The 16066-nt window shown below is 38.3% G+C and overlaps 1 protein-coding gene and 1 pseudogene across 1 annotated transcript; one reads left to right on the top strand and one right to left on the bottom strand.

Moving 5' to 3' along the window:
- The first annotated feature begins 7761 nt into the window (after positions 1-7761).
- LOC144647570 (uncharacterized) lies at positions 7762-10372 on the top strand (annotated as a pseudogene).
- A 1619-nt stretch (positions 10373-11991) lies between these two features.
- LOC144647569 (adenosine receptor A3-like) lies at positions 11992-12921 on the bottom strand. Its single transcript, XM_078507359.1, has one exon. It carries the CDS (start codon positions 12919-12921, stop codon positions 11992-11994), a length of 930 nt encoding a protein of 309 aa, XP_078363485.1.
- Between the last annotated feature and the right edge of the window lie 3145 nt (positions 12922-16066).

Raw genomic sequence — 16066 nt, 5'->3', positions numbered from 1 at the left:
ATTGTGACAAACGGCGATGTGAAGTTGATTGATTAATACAAGATACAGAGGTTTTTTATATGATTTTCTTTGCGGTGTCCGCTTACGGGAGCTTAAAAACAAAGAAAAAGTCTAAGTCGTAATCTCGGAAAGTGTCCGCGGCCGCTTACGGGAATGTCCGCTTACGAGAATGTAAAAATACAGAGTTTGTATGGGAGTAAAAACGGGGTTTCTAACAAGGTGGCCGTAAGTAGAGCTGTCCGCTTACGAGAGTGTCCGTTAAGAGAGCTTCGACTGTATATGATTTTAAAATTTATTCTTACTAGGTTCGTCACCATAACTAAACCAACCATGATCATGGTAGCGTCATAGCACAGTTATGTTTCCCATGCAATGTGTCGCTGGAAAATTGTGGAAATGCATATTAATATTTTGCATCATTTAACGTCATATAAACACAGGCATGATAAAACTAAGCGATTCAATCGATGAATGGCAGAGATCTTTGAAAAATACCAACCTTTAATTTGCAAGGCTAGATGACGAGCGACGCGTGAAAATGGAAAAAAAAAATAGACTGTAGTCTCGACACGGACAAGGCCATCGAAATTGCCCGCCTTGTAACAATTCGGGATCGGAAGTGCTGACGCATTCCTCTTGAGTGACGTTTTTATCACCCACAGCGAAAAGTATTCCCTTGAGAAATTAAAACAGTTCCTTGAGAGTTACCAAGAATTCGGTAAGAGAGTGACTTCATTGTCCACAAGTCTTACTATTTTACTTTAACAAGCAAAATAGTCGAAAAAAAGGAGCAGAAACAAGTAAAACGCACGCTTTCTTTCTCTTCATCCTGCTTAAATGTTCTCCGATATCAATGCAGAGTACAGAATATTTAAATAGCCTTGAAATTATCCCGGTTGTAAATTCTCCTTTTGTTGCTTTTTCAGATTCAAGGTTCGTTACCAAAGCGATGAATTCGGTGAAGAAGGCGAAGGAGAAATTCTACTTATCGTACCAAGAAATCCGCAGCATGGCGTAAATGACGGAATGGATGGAAATCGTTCGACTAATTTGCATCCTTTCGATGCACCCGACGGTGTGTTTTTCACACAAGATGAAGTCAATAACTTGACTCTCTGTTGCTGCGAGTGCTGTCACCGACAAGCTTGTCAGGGGTTGTCCAAGATATGTTGTAACGTCTTTCCACAGCACAGCACTGCCAATCAGTTCTTCACATCCAAGATGTTCTCGGCGTATCACTGTGAAGGGTACGGCGCATGCGTAGATGCCAATGCTGTTGGCTTTTTGAGAAATGGTGACAAGGAAAGGGAGCAAAATGATAATGTTAACATTGTGTGACAGAAATTACCGTATAAAGATTAGAGGCGCATAAAATGATGTCGTTTGCAAAACTTGCTAAATGTTTCATGACAAAGCAAAGAGCCAAGCTTAAGATGGTCAAGATTCGTGAAGATTTTGACAGATTGGGAAAGGCGTACTGGAAAAATGTTGCTAAAATGTTCAGTTAACGCTATCCCAGGCGTTGCACCTTTGAATATTTTTCAAATATTGATTATATAGTTTTCTCTGAAGGTACTTTTAGTCGTCCTTTTTTCGTATTTTAGTTTTGGTAGTTTTGGTTAAGCAAGATTCAAAATTAAGGATTTTTAATTTTAGAATCTTAAACAAAAAAAATGACAAATGTTTCAACATGTACCTTCTAGATCTCATTCCATTTTTATCAACATCGAATTATTTCCTTTTGGAAAATAATGTCTTTCAACTTTTTCTCTTGACATGTATGCCGCTGATAATATTATTAGGTAGTATTTACATGTTGGAGGCATCTGCTGGTTTTACAAGTAGAACAAAGAGCGGGAGAACATCTGCTTCGTTTAGTAAAACCGTTCATATCTATTCCATGCTTTTACAAGTAGAAAATCATGACTATTAACTAATAGCCTGAATAAACAGAGAGAAAAATCAGTAAAAGAAATATTTTAAATTAGAGACGTGTTTTGGAAGAGAGCAAAAATATGATTGGCTGGCGACTAGAACATTTCCTGTACAGTGATTCTTTTTCAGAGTAATCTCTAATCTTATTGGTAAACCTTTTATTAACATGGGATCTCTTAGTATTGCATGTCAATTTACTGTTAAGAAGGGTCCTTATTAAAAAGTGTATTTTTTCTTTGAACCATCATCTGCTTTTAACATAGTCTGATTAGCATTTATATTACTAATATGAAAACATCCTCTATCAGATTTTATCTCATTTTTAAATTTCAATTCTCACATATGTTTCGCTGCTAGAAAACCAAGAATATCAGAAATAGTAAACATTTGGCCTATGATATTGCTTACAGATGTAACCTAGAGTTCCATATTCTCAATGAGTCATATAAAAAAAAACGATTTTTAAGTGAAATTTTGCGACGTGACATACATTTAAATTTAATGCAAGCTGATTTGCATTTCTTTATTTTATTAACTAAAGTATAGAGAATAATGGCAGCATTTAGCCCAAGAATGTCGATTCTCTCCGGAATTAAACTAGTATACTAGTTCCCTTTTACAAGTCGCTTTATAATACAATGTTACTAGTTCTTCAAAAAAACAAAACGAACAAAGCTGTCTCCTCACTTGATACACAGACGATCATTGTAATTTAAAACTATTTCATGGAAAAGGGATCCAAATAAAACTTATCATCGTTGTAGATTACTCGCGCGCAATGGAGGATTGTTGTCAGCTTTTTCCCATGGCCAGACTTGCCAACCAAATGCAATACCATTTGCTGTTGTTGTTGCTGGTTGAAGAGGGTTCCTGATCCCAGTGCGACAATATTTCACAAATTATTCCTCTGTAAAGTATTATTTCAGAGTTGCTACCAAGGTGAAAAAATATTTAACGTGTTGGTTAGATAAATACTTCTTCTCGTACACAATTGTACTTGGAAGAATTCCCGGTGTCAATTGTTGCGATATCTAACTTGACGAACAATAGAACAGTTGTTTGACTGTGTCTTTCACCGCTTGTCTTACTTCTGCGATCTTCCAACAATAAAGGAAAGGGTTTAAAGAAGAGTTTAGGAATACAACAGATGTTGTAAACCTCCAGCCCAGGACAAGAGGCGGCGTTAAACCGGTGAAGGTTGCTAATGCTGTTACAACACAATACGGAAGGTAACACGCCAGTAATGTAAACTGTATCCACAGTGAACTAGAAAGGGTCTTTCTGTATCGAGCAATGTTCAGTGGAACTTCCCCTTGGTTTTGTTGTGTTTGGGAAGATTGGTCTTGCACTCTTGTTTGGTGACGGCGAAGATGGGCATAGATCTTGGTGTAAGTGAAGGTAGAGGTTAATACACATGTAAGTATCAGCACACATCCGTACCACAGAAAGACAAAATAATTCCAAAAACACCACGCGGCGATAACGAAATTTATGACCCAAAAACAAACTGTAACAGCAACAGGTCTCCTAACAGTTACAATTTGTCGAAAACGTAACCCCAACAAGAAAGCGAGAAGCCTTTCCACACTCACTGCCGTTAATGTCAACAGAGACACCCCGAAGAGAACTACACCTAACAGAAAGCTTATGCCTAAGATAGGGCCACACAGAGTCCAATTTTCGTTTGCAACAGAGACAAACAGGATGGCGACCATTGGTTGTAAAATGATGCCAACACAGAGATCTGATGTAGCTAGACAACGTAGCAGAACTTTCGATGGAGGATGGAGAGAAGTCGACGGCTTTTGAAGGGCAGTCAGAATCAAAATGTTACCAATGGAAGCAATGATGGAAAAAAGGAAGTTGAAAGCTGAAAGGAATATTACTGCAGGCTTATAGTCTGGATTTGTCGAGCAAATGAATTCTTCAAGCGTTTGGCTGTTTCTAGTGGAGTTAGACATCTTTCCTTGACAGTCTAGCTCATAAAAGCATCGTAAGGCATGGTAGAAAGTCTTTTCTTGTAACGAGTCACCAGTAACTCGCCGAAGCAGTATCTGTGTCTAGGCTGCATGATAGCCGGTCGGTGGCATTTTACATAGAGAGAACTGAAATATTGATAAGGGAATTGTTTTACCTGACAGGAAACTGATACATGAGCAGACAGCTTGGCGTCTATTATAGTTTAAACTGAATAAATTCAAACCAGCCTATCACCGTGAGCAAGCTGCAACAAGGCTGTGTTTGAAGGCTATTTTGTGTCAATTTCTAGTGGAGTTAGACATCTTTCCTTTACAAGAGGCCAGCTCTTAAAAGCACCAGCTTTATCATCACAGGAAGTTTAACGAGTTACCAGTGAGATGACGAGGCAGTATCCGGGCCAGATTTCTTAAACGTTGTATTACAGTATTATAGCTGGGTGCAAGGGAATCGTTTGATTTAAAAGGGAAACTGACACATTGGAAAGGCAGCTGGACAAGCTACAAGAAGACCGTGTTTGAAGTTTACTTTGTATCAGAAGACACACAGGAAGTTGAAAAACACGGGAAGTTAAAGAACAGGGAAAGTTAAATGACACAGCAAGATGAAGCTGCAGTGAAGCCCAAGAACACAACAAAAATAATAAAATACCCTATATTAAGGTGGGGTTCCTCCTGAATTTGAATAAAGTTTCAAGAGGTTTAAAGAAGAGATTGAAGAAGAAAAAAATTAAACATCACCAGACAGTTGACCCCCACGCAAGAGCATTCCAGGTTGTCAGTGGGACTGTCTGGTATCCGTCTATCAATTTTTAACTACATACCGGTATTTAATCTCCAATATTAAGTATTTCTCTAAATTTAATCAATATTTTAAGAAAAAACTATCTCCTCCCCAAAATTCCCAAAATTACCCAAAGTTTACAAAATACCGCAAAACATAGATATATGGGATGAGTGAAGCGTTTTCGGATTCCTTGAAACGTGAACGAGATAATTCTGTTAAACCCATATCAAAACCCCGCCTAAAACGTGCTTGCGTATCTGCATAATCAGGTATAATCAGCTTTAATTCCCTGTATGCAGTGAGTTGACGTACAGCTAAGCCATGTAAACATTGTACTCTTCAACTTACCCGAGAACAATTTGCAGCAATCAGTTCTGACGTTTTAACTGTGAGTTTTCCATAATGACCCATTAGGATTTGACATATTTATCTTGTGACTGTCTTTGGTGTGGACACTTTGCCACACGGGCAGATAATAACTGCTAGATATTAAACCGCGTATGAATTAACTTTATCTTTCCTGTTTATAAAATTACCTTGTGGCTGATTATGATTTTTTCATAGCTTTTAAGTTCTTTGCGAGTAATTTGACAAGGCTAACAGAAATACGACTGCTACAATTAATATGTAAATGAAGGGATGAAAAGTAATTGCAGTCGAGTAAAAATAAACATCAAACGATGCTTAAGTAAAACCGAAAACATAAGGCAAAAACCCATGCAAGACTGATATTATTTTGTTAAGGGAGGTATTTTATTAAAACGTCTATCTGCTTTGGCGAAGAAACAAATTATATGCGGTCAGTCATCAATTGTTCTTTAACCGCTTTTTTACGAGTCTGCCTTTTGGTCGAGGGTCGAGGGTCGAGGGTACATTGTCGAGGGTGAGGGTAACATGTCGAGGGTAGGGTCGAGGGTAACAATATTTCCAATATTAATAAAAGATAATTTAGTTAATTATTAATTAATTTATTTATTTATTATTAATCACGGGTGAGGAAGTACTATAACAATATTAATATCACTAAAGATGGTAAATTTCAAGCTCGGTAATAAAGATCTTTATTATTTATTACCGAGCTTGAAATTTACCATCTTTATTATTTACTACAAACTTGATGATTTCGGCATTGCTGATCCTAGCAGTATGCAGGACGCGTGTCACATGGCCCAGCTTACAACGAGTCTCTCGTAGCTCAGTTGGTTAGAGCGCCCAACCGGTATCTGGGAGGCCATGGGTTCGATTCCCGTCGGGGACTCAGAATTTTTCTTTGTCCCAAGCTCGTGTCATGTTGAACATCTCATCTTTAGTACCATGGATGTGTTTTCTTTCGACCGTCGTGTTTTAACTTTCGAATCCAACGTACAGAAAAAAGATGGTGAGTGGTGACTGTACATTTCAACACAACTCCTTGTGAACCTAGCACAGGCAATAGACACCAGAAAAAGCCATGTCTTGGTGAAGATTCTTCATGAACTAACAACATTGTGTATGCCAGGTTTTAAGTTTTCAGACTTTTCCTTTGCGTTTTTATGAGCGAATAAGAGTTTCCGTGCGCCGAGAATTGTGGGTAAATCTACTAGTCGCCGTCTTTTTCAGTACGGTGATACCTGAACAGGTCGACTTGTGAACATTTTCAGTAAAGTCGGATTTAATAAATGTTAGCGCGTGATTCATCCCGAGAAATTTCATTATCTGGATCTTGGCTATGTCAAGAAAGAAAAAAATAAGGAGTTTACTCGACAATTGGATTCGACCCTAGCTCTTTTCTATTCACGTAGTTATTCGTGTATACATGGCCTTCTGTGGGTACTAAACGCCTAGCGATGTCTACGTGCTATTGACTATCTTACCCACAATTATAATTAATTGTAATGGTTGGTAAATTTTTGAAAATTGTGAAAATTTTCTACCCTCGACATTTTACCCTCACCCTCGACAATGTACCCTCGACCCTCGACCCTCGACCAAAAGGCAGACTCCTTTTTTACTAATAAACCTGGACAATTACGGGTCGGCTTACTTTTCTGTTAGCGCTTAATTATTTTTAGTTTTTTAATCCATTAATTATGAAGTTTACGAAATGACCAATCAGAATTTAGTATAGGAGCCATACTCCTAGCTCCACGGGTCACCCCGGAGGACCCAGTCAGTGGAAGTGTTCGCTAACCCTCCATAAGGCAGGCTGCGTTTTATCACCGTTTCTTGACTTCATATTTATTTCAAAGCTAAACTTTGTATACAACGAATCCAAACGAAGAGCGCTATATCTTCTGCATCTCATTATAACAATAATAGTCTAGTCCTTTCCGTTGTACTTGCTATGGAATGAACTCGTTGCAAAATAATACTGAGCGAAATCTGTGAGGAAAACGCTAAAGCTTCACATGCCCTTGCCGCCCCATCCTTACTCCGGCAGCAAAACAAGCCTCAATTACATTGATAGTGCGAAGTGATCGAATATTTAATGGCATAAGCCTGTGTATTATACCCTGTCCCCAGACTAATCTTTACGCTGACACGTACAATTTGGTTTCGAAAGTTCGGGGTGGTCCAATGGAAACCATCTATCACCCCATCAGGAAGAATCCTGTTAGTCCTAAGGGGAGAAAGTTAATATAAACTCCAGCTCTATGATGCGGCTCATTTGATAGACCACAATCCATATTTGAAATATGTTACTTGCCGATGCAGTAATTTTTTTATGAGAGATGCCTAAATTAAAGGACGTGGTTAGCACATGAAAATAAGCTCCAATATGTCTTACGTGGGTGTTTGCGTGGTTGTGGGTAGATTTTAAAGTTGCCAGACAGCCTGACAATTTATCATACACTAAGAAATATTTGCTACTCTAGTCTGCTATTTGGCCAATGGTACCTTCAAATGCGCGCGTTCAGTCCTCTGTTCTAATTTAAATTCCTAGAGATTTTTAATTGATCTGATTATTGATCTGATGACTCAAAGTTGTTCCATAACATAACCTTCTTATTTCTGTTATTTTGCAATTTTATGGCCTTCCATTAATAATTATACCGGCACTTTACCACGATGCAGAACAATCCGTCAAGATAGGAGTAACAAGCTTCTTTGCCATACATCTTGTACTGGTTTTCATCGTTCTTATCGACACTGGTGCGGAACAACCAAGATGGTGGGAGAAATTAGCAAGGTAAGGGCTAGAATGAAAATAATAATGTATTACCAATTTCTCAATAAGGCGAACACTGCACTTTTACCTCCGATACCCGCACTTTCGATTTATCGAACTAGTTTTCTTTCCTCAAGGAGGCTCGAGTAATCTCGATTTCACTCTTAAGTTCTAAAGCTCGAGAGCAATCTGGTTCCCGGGGCACTTGGAACGACGTTGGCTCAACAGACATTTAACATGAATTCACGCTAAAAAACCCTATGATGATTGACGCAACATGACATGCAAAATATTCTGTTAAGGCAAATCCTGAGCACGAGTCAACATACGTTATTCTTGCTATTTTGTCAATTCAGGTGGTTTATCGTACACATTTCTTTCGTCTATTTTGTGAGAGAAATGTTTTCCAATGAAAACACTGGCCCAATGCCGCCACCAATACTGCTGCTTAGCGATGGAGGCCATATTGAAAACCTTGCTATTTTACCGCTGTTAAAGAGAAGGCTACGAAGGATTGTTGTTGTTGACGCTGCCGTTATAAGCATGACGACCAATACTACGGAGACAACTTTTTGATTGCACTGATGCTTGCTTGTACCAAGCTAAACTGTTCGTTTCTAAGTGAAGACGGCCAAGACATCATTTTCGACCTCTTGGAGAAGTTTGTGAGACCAAAAACAGGAGGAAAGCAGCATTATTACAAGTTTGTAGTTCTTTCTTTTTTTTGCTTAGGCGATTTTGCATCTGCTAAGCATAGTTAGTCCTCTCTTCTAACTATGGACGTCTCAAGTAGCACTACTTGAAATGAAAGTAGTATAGTAGGGTAAGGTAGGTATCAGGTATCTGGTACGTCACTCTTCTCGTAAAAGAATACGCTTGTATAAAACCAATTTCAAGTACTAGCTTACGGATTGAGATAGGCTGGCATAAGTTGAAATTAAGCTTTATACGGGAGGTTGTTTTAGAGGAAACGTGGCAAAATGGACCCCATGAATAACGCTCACGGATTTAAAGGTTGCCATACGAGAAATACCCTAATGGCCGGCTTCAACATCCAAGAGTACAAAGGTCAAATTTGACAATATTATCAGGATGTTGGACAATTTCAGTCCATGCCCGTTCAATTTCAATTCGTGCCCGACAATTTCACTGTCCAGCATCACCAGATGACAGTACAACTTATTTCAGCCACCATGTGTAGTATAATAAACAGTACTACGTATATGTTAAAGTAATACTCAAAATTAAAATTAGGGAGGGAGGGGGGGAGAGGGAGGGGGGGGGCAAGAAAAAAAAAAAAAAAAATTTCAAAAAAAAAAAAAAAAAGGGGAAAAAAAAAAGAAAAAAGAAAGGAAACACAGAGGCCGTAAGAGAGCTTCGACTGTTATGATTTTAAAATTTATTCTTACTAGGTTCGTCACCATAACTAAACCAACCATGATCATGGCAGCGTCATAGCACAGTTATGTTTCCCATGCAATGTGTCGTTGGAAAATTGTGGAAATGCAGATTAATATTTTGCATCATTTGACGTCATATAAATACAGACACGGTAAAACTAAGCGATTCAATCGATAAATGGCAGAGATCTTTGAAAAATACCAACCTTTAATTTGCAAAGGCTAGATGACGAGCGACGCGTGAAAATGGAAAAAATTATAGACTGTAGTCTGACGCAGACAGGGCCATCGAAATTCCCCGCCTTGTACCTTTTTCTTTTGTTGAGGTCATCGCCTTTCCATAGTTAACACATGCATCAAATCGAAAAAACAGAACACAAACAATGGATAACACTTCGGGATCGGAAGTGCTGACGCATTCCTCTTGAGTGACGTTTTTATGGCCCACAGCGAAAAGTATTCCCTTGAGAAATTAAAACAGTTCCTTGAGAGTTAACAAGAATTCGGTAAGAGAGTCTCTTCATTGTCCACAAGTCTTGCTATTTTACTTTAACAAGAAAATAGTCGAAAAAAAGGAACAGAAAACAAATAAAATACACGCTTTCTTTCTCCTCATCCTGCTTAAATGTTTTCCGAAATCAATGCATAGTACAGAATATTTATATAGCCTTTAAATTATCCCGTTTGTAAATTCTCCTTTTGTTGCTTTTTCAGATTCAAGGTTCGTTACCAAAGCGATGAATTTGGTGAAGAAGGCGAAGGAGAAATTCTACTTATCGTACCAAGAGATCCGCAACATGGCGTCAGTGACGAAATGGATGGAAATCGTTCGACCAATGTACATCCTTTCGATGCACCCGACGGCGTGTTTTTCACACAAGATGAAGTCAATAAGTTGACCCTCTGCTGCTGCGAGTGCTGTCACCGACAAGCTTGCCAGGGGTTGTCCAAGATATGTTGTAACGTCTTTCCACAGCACAGCACTGCCAATCAGTTCTTCACATCCCGGATGTTCTCAGCGTATCACTGTGAAGGGTACCGCGCATACGTAGATGCCAATGCTGCGGGCTTTTTGAGAAATGGTGACAAGGAAAGGGAGCAAAATGATTGTGTTAACATTGTGTGACAGAAATTACCGTATAAAGATTAGAGACGCATAAAATGATGTCATAACAAATTTATAAAAGAAAGAGCCAAGCTTAAGATGGTCAGATTTGTGAAGATTGTGACAGATTGGGGGGGAAAGGTGTATTTAAAATATTTTGTTAACTATATCTCTGGCGGTTGATCCATTTATTATTTTTTAATAATTTATTTATTATTTTTTTTTTAGATTTTTTTTTTAGTTCTTTTTTTCGTATTTTAGTTTTGGTAGTTTTGGTTAATTAAGCAAAATTCAAAACTAATGATTTTTCATTTTAGACTCTTAAACAAAAAAAATGACAAATGCTTCAACTATGTACCTTCTAGATCTCATTCCATTTTTGTCAACATCGAATTATTTCCTTTTGGAAAATAATGTCTTTCAACTTTTTCTTTTGAAATTTGTGCCTCTGATAATATTATTAGGTAGTATTTACATGTTGGAGGCATCTGCTGGTTTAACAGGTAGAACAAAGAGCGGGACAACATCTGCTTCGTTTAGTAAAACCGTTCATATCTATTCCATGCTTTTACAAGTAGAAAGTCATGACTATTAACTAGTAGCCTGAATAAACAGAAAGAAAATTAGTAACAGAAATATTTTAAATTAGAGATGTGTTTTGTAGGAGAGTAACAATATGATTGGCTGGCGACTAGAACATTTCCTGTTCATTTATTGCCTCTTCAGAGTAATCTCTTATCCTATTGGCAAACCTTTTCTCAACATGGGATCTCTTAGTAATTGCATGTCAATTTACTGTTAAGAAGGGTACTAATTAAAAAGTGTCACTTCTCTCTTTAACCATCATCTGCTTTTAACATAGCCTGATTAGCATTTATATTACTAATACGAAAACATCCTCTAGCAGATTTTATCTCATTTTTAAACTTCAATTCTCAGATATGTTTCGCTGCTACAAAACCAATGAGATATGCTTACAAATGTAAACCTAGAGTTCCATTATTTTCGGTTCCAGTCACTGGCACCGAGCTACTCAATGAGACACTTAACAAAATAAACGATTTTGATTTTTTAAGTAAAATTTTGCGACGTGACATACAGTTAAATTGAATGCTTGCTGATTTGCATTTCTTTATTTTATTTTCTAAAGTATAAAGGGTAATGCCAGCATTTTACCCAAGAATGTCCATTCTCTCTGGAATTTAACTAGTATACTTGTTCCCTTTTACAAGTCGCTTTATAATACAATGTTACCAGTTCTTCAAAAACACGCAGAACGAACAAAGCTGTCTCTTCCCTTATACACAACGATCAGTGTAATTTAAAAATATTTCGTGGAAAAGGGATCCAAATAAAACTTATCGCCGTTGTAGATTACTCGCGCCAATGGAGGATTGTTGTTAGCTTTTTCCATGGCCAGACTTTACAACCAAATGCAATTCCATTTGCTGTTGTTGTTGTGGTTGAAGTGCGTTCCTGATCCCAACGCGACAGTATTTCACAAATTATTCCTCTGTATAGTATTATTTCAGAGTTTCCACCCAAGGTGGAAAAATATTTAACGTGTTTGTCATGATAAATACTTCGTCTCGAACACAATTGTACTTGGAGGAATGTCCCGGTGTCAATTGTTGCGATATCTAACTTGACGAACAATAGAACAGTTGTTTGACTGTGTCTTTCACCGCTTGTCTTACTTCTGCGATCTTCCAACAGTAAAGGAAAGGGTTTAATGAAGAGTTTAGGAAGACAACAGATGCTGTAAATCTCCAGCCTAGGACAAGAGGCGGCGTTAAACCGGTGAAGGTTGCTAATGCTGTTACAACACAATACGGAAGGTAACACGCCAGTAATGTAAACTGTATCCACAGCGAACTAGAAAGGGTCTTTCTGTATCGAGCAATGTTCAGTGGAACTTCCCCTTGGTTTTGTTGTGTTTGGGAAGATTGGTCTTGCACTCTTGTTTGGTGACGGCGAAGATCGGCATAGATCTTGGTGTAAGTGAAGGTAGAGGTTAATACACATGTAAGTATCAGCACACATCCGTACCACAGAAAGACAAAATAATTCCAAAAACACCACGCGGCGATAACGAAATTTATGACCCAAAAACAAACTGTAACAGCAACAGTTCTCCTAACAGTTACAATTTGTCGAAAACGTAACCCCAACAAGAAAGCGAGAACCCTTTCCACACTCACTGCCGTTAATGTCAACAGAGACACCCCGAAGAGAACTACACCTAACAGAAAGCTTATGCCTAAGATGGGGCCACACAGAGTCCAATTTTCGTTTGCAACAGAGACAAACAGGATGGCGACCATTGGTTGTAAAATGATGCCAACACAGAGATCTGATGTAGCTAGACAACGCAGCAGAACTTTCGATGGAGGATGGAGAGAAGTCGACGGCTTTTGAAGGGCAGTCAGAATCAAAATGTTACCAATGGAAGCAATGATGGAAAAAAGGAAGTTGAAAGCTGAAAGGAATATTACTGCAGGCTTATTGTCTGGATTTGTCGAGCAAATGAATTCTTCAAGCGTTTGGCTGTTTCTAGTGGAGTTAGACATCTTTCCTTGACAGTCTAGCTCATAAAAGCATCGTAAGGCATGGTAGAAAGTCTTTTCTTGTAACGAGTCACCAGTAACTCGCCGAAGCAGTATCTGTGTCTAGGCTGCATGATAGCCGGTCGGTGGCATTTTACATAGAGAGAACTGAAATATTGATAAGGGAATTGTTTTACCTGACAGGAAACTGATACATGAGCAGACAGCTTGGCGTCTATTATAGTTTAAACTGAATAAATTCAAACCAGCCTATCACCGTGAGCAAGCTGCAACAAGGCTGTGTTTGAAGGCTATTTTGTGTCAATTTCTAGTGGAGTTAGACATCTTTCCTTTACAAGAGGCCAGCTCTTAAAAGCACCAGCTTTATCATCACAGGAGGTTTAACGAGTTACCAGTGAGATGACGAGGCAGTATCCGGGCCAGATTTCTTAAACGTTGTATTACAGTATTATAGCTGGGTGCCAGGGAATCGTTTGATTTAAAAGGGAAACTGACACATTGGAAAGGCAGCTGGACAAGCTACAAGAAGACCGTGTTTGAAGTTTACTTTGTATCAGAAGACACACAGGAAGTTGAAAAACACGGGAAGTTAAAGAACAGGGAAAGTTAAATGACACAGCAAGATGAAGCTGCAGTGAAGCCCAAGAACACAACAAAAATAATAAAATACCCTATATTAAGGTGGGGTTCCTCCTGAATTTGAATAAAGTTTCAAGAGGTTTAAAGAAGAGATTGAAGAAGAAAAAATTAAACATCACCAGACAGTTGACCCCCACGCAAGAGCATTCCAGGTTGTCAGTGGGACTGTCTGGTATCCGTCTATCAATTTTTAACTACATACCGGTATTTAATCTCCAATATTAAGTATTTCTCTAAATTTAATCAATATTTTAAGAAAAAACTATCTCCTCCCCAAAATTCCCAAAATTACCCAAAGTTTACAAAATACCGCAAAACATAGATATATGGGATGAGTGAAGCGTTTTCGGATTCCTTGAAACGTGAACGAGATAATTCTGTTAAACCCATATCAAAACCCCGCCTAAAACGTGCTTGCGTATCTGCATAATCAGGTATAATCAGCTTTAATTCCCTGTATGCAGTGAGTTGACGTACAGCTAAGCCATGTAAACATTGTACTCTTCAACTTACCCGAGAACAATTTGCAGCAATCAGTTCTGACGTTTTAACTGTGAGTTTTCCATAATGACCCATTAGGATTTGACATATTTATCTTGTGACTGTCTTTGGTGTGGACACTTTGCCACACGGGCAGATAATAACTGCTAGATATTAAACCGCGTATGAATTAACTTTATCTTTCCTGTTTATAAAATTACCTTGTGGCTGATTATGATTTTTTCATAGCTTTTAAGTTCTTTGCGAGTAATTTGACAAGGCTAACAGAAATACGACTGCTACAATTAATATGTAAATGAAGGGATGAAAAGTAATTGCAGTCGAGTAAAAATAAACATCAAACGATGCTTAAGTAAAACCGAAAACATAAGGCAAAAACCCATGCAAGACTGATATTATTTTGTTAAGGGAGGTATTTTATTAAAACGTCTATCTGCTTTGGCGAAGAAACAAATTATATGCGGTCAGTCATCAATTGTTCTTTAACCGCTTTTTTACGAGTCTGCCTTTTGGTCGAGGGTCGAGGGTCGAGGGTACATTGTCGAGGGTGAGGGTAACATGTCGAGGGTAGGGTCGAGGGTAACAATATTTCCAATATTAATAAAAGATAATTTAGTTAATTATTAATTAATTATTTATTTATTTATTATTAATCACGGGTGAGGAAGTACTATAACAATATTAATATCACTAAAGATGGTAAATTTCAAGCTCGGTAATAAAGATCTTTATTATTTATTACCGAGCTTGAAATTTACCATCTTTATTATTTACTACAAACTTGATGATTTCGGCATTGCTGATCCTAGCAGTATGCAGGACGCGTGTCACATGGCCCAGCTTACAACGAGTCTCTCGTAGCTCAGTTGGTTAGAGCGCCCAACCGGTATCTGGGAGGCCATGGGTTCGATTCCCGTCGGGGACTCAGAATTTTTCTTTGTCCCAAGCTCGTGTCATGTTGAACATCTCATCTTTAGTACCATGGATGTGTTTTCTTTCGACCGTCGTGTTTTAACTTTCGAATCCAACGTACAGAAAAAAGATGGTGAGTGGTGACTGTACATTTCAACACAACTCCTTGTGAACCTAGCACAGGCAATAGACACCAGAAAAAGCCATGTCTTGGTGAAGATTCTTCATGAACTAACAACATTGTGTATGCCAGGTTTTAAGTTTTCAGACTTTTCCTTTGCGTTTTTATGAGCGAATAAGAGTTTCCGTGCGCCGAGAATTGTGGGTAAATCTACTAGTCGCCGTCTTTTTCAGTACGGTGATACCTGAACAGGTCGACTTGTGAACATTTTCAGTAAAGTCGGATTTAATAAATGTTAGCGCGTGATTCATCCCGAGAAATTTCATTATCTGGATCTTGGCTATGTCAAGAAAGAAAAAAATAAGGAGTTTACTCGACAATTGGATTCGACCCTAGCTCTTTTCTATTCACGTAGTTATTCGTGTATACATGGCCTTCTGTGGGTACTAAACGCCTAGCGATGTCTACGTGCTATTGACTATCTTACCCACAATTATAATTAATTGTAATGGTTGGTAAATTTTTGAAAATTGTGAAAATTTTCTACCCTCGACATTTTACCCTCACCCTCGACAATGTACCCTCGACCCTCGACCCTCGACCAAAAGGCAGACTCCTTTTTTACTAATAAACCTGGACAATTACGGGTCGGCTTACTTTTCTGTTAGCGCTTAATTATTTTTAGTTTTTTAATCCATTAATTATGAAGTTTACGAAATGACCAATCAGAATTTAGTATAGGAGCCATACTCCTAGCTCCACGGGTCACCCCGGAGGACCCAGTCAGTGGAAGTGTTCGCTAACCCTCCATAAGGCAGGCTGCGTTTTATCACCGTTTCTTGACTTCATATTTATTTCAAAGCTAAACTTTGTATACAACGAATCCAAACGAAGAGCGCTATATCTTCTGCATCTCATTATAACAATAATAGTCTAGTCCTTTCCGTTGTACTTGCTATGGAATGAACTCGTTGC

This window comes from Oculina patagonica, chromosome 3, assembly GCF_052425735.1.
Source record: "Oculina patagonica isolate OP01 chromosome 3, crgOcupat, whole genome shotgun sequence".
In the NCBI taxonomy this organism is placed as follows: domain Eukaryota; kingdom Metazoa; phylum Cnidaria; class Anthozoa; order Scleractinia; family Oculinidae; genus Oculina; species Oculina patagonica.
The sequence above is the reverse complement of the archived record's forward strand: the minus strand, read 5'-3'. Positions and strand labels throughout refer to the sequence as shown.

What these genes read in the sequence shown, in the direction of transcription:
- LOC144647569 (XM_078507359.1), bottom strand. Translation starts at nt 12,921, where the DNA reads ATGTCTAACTCCACTAGAAACAGCCAAACGCTTGAAGAATTCATTTGC.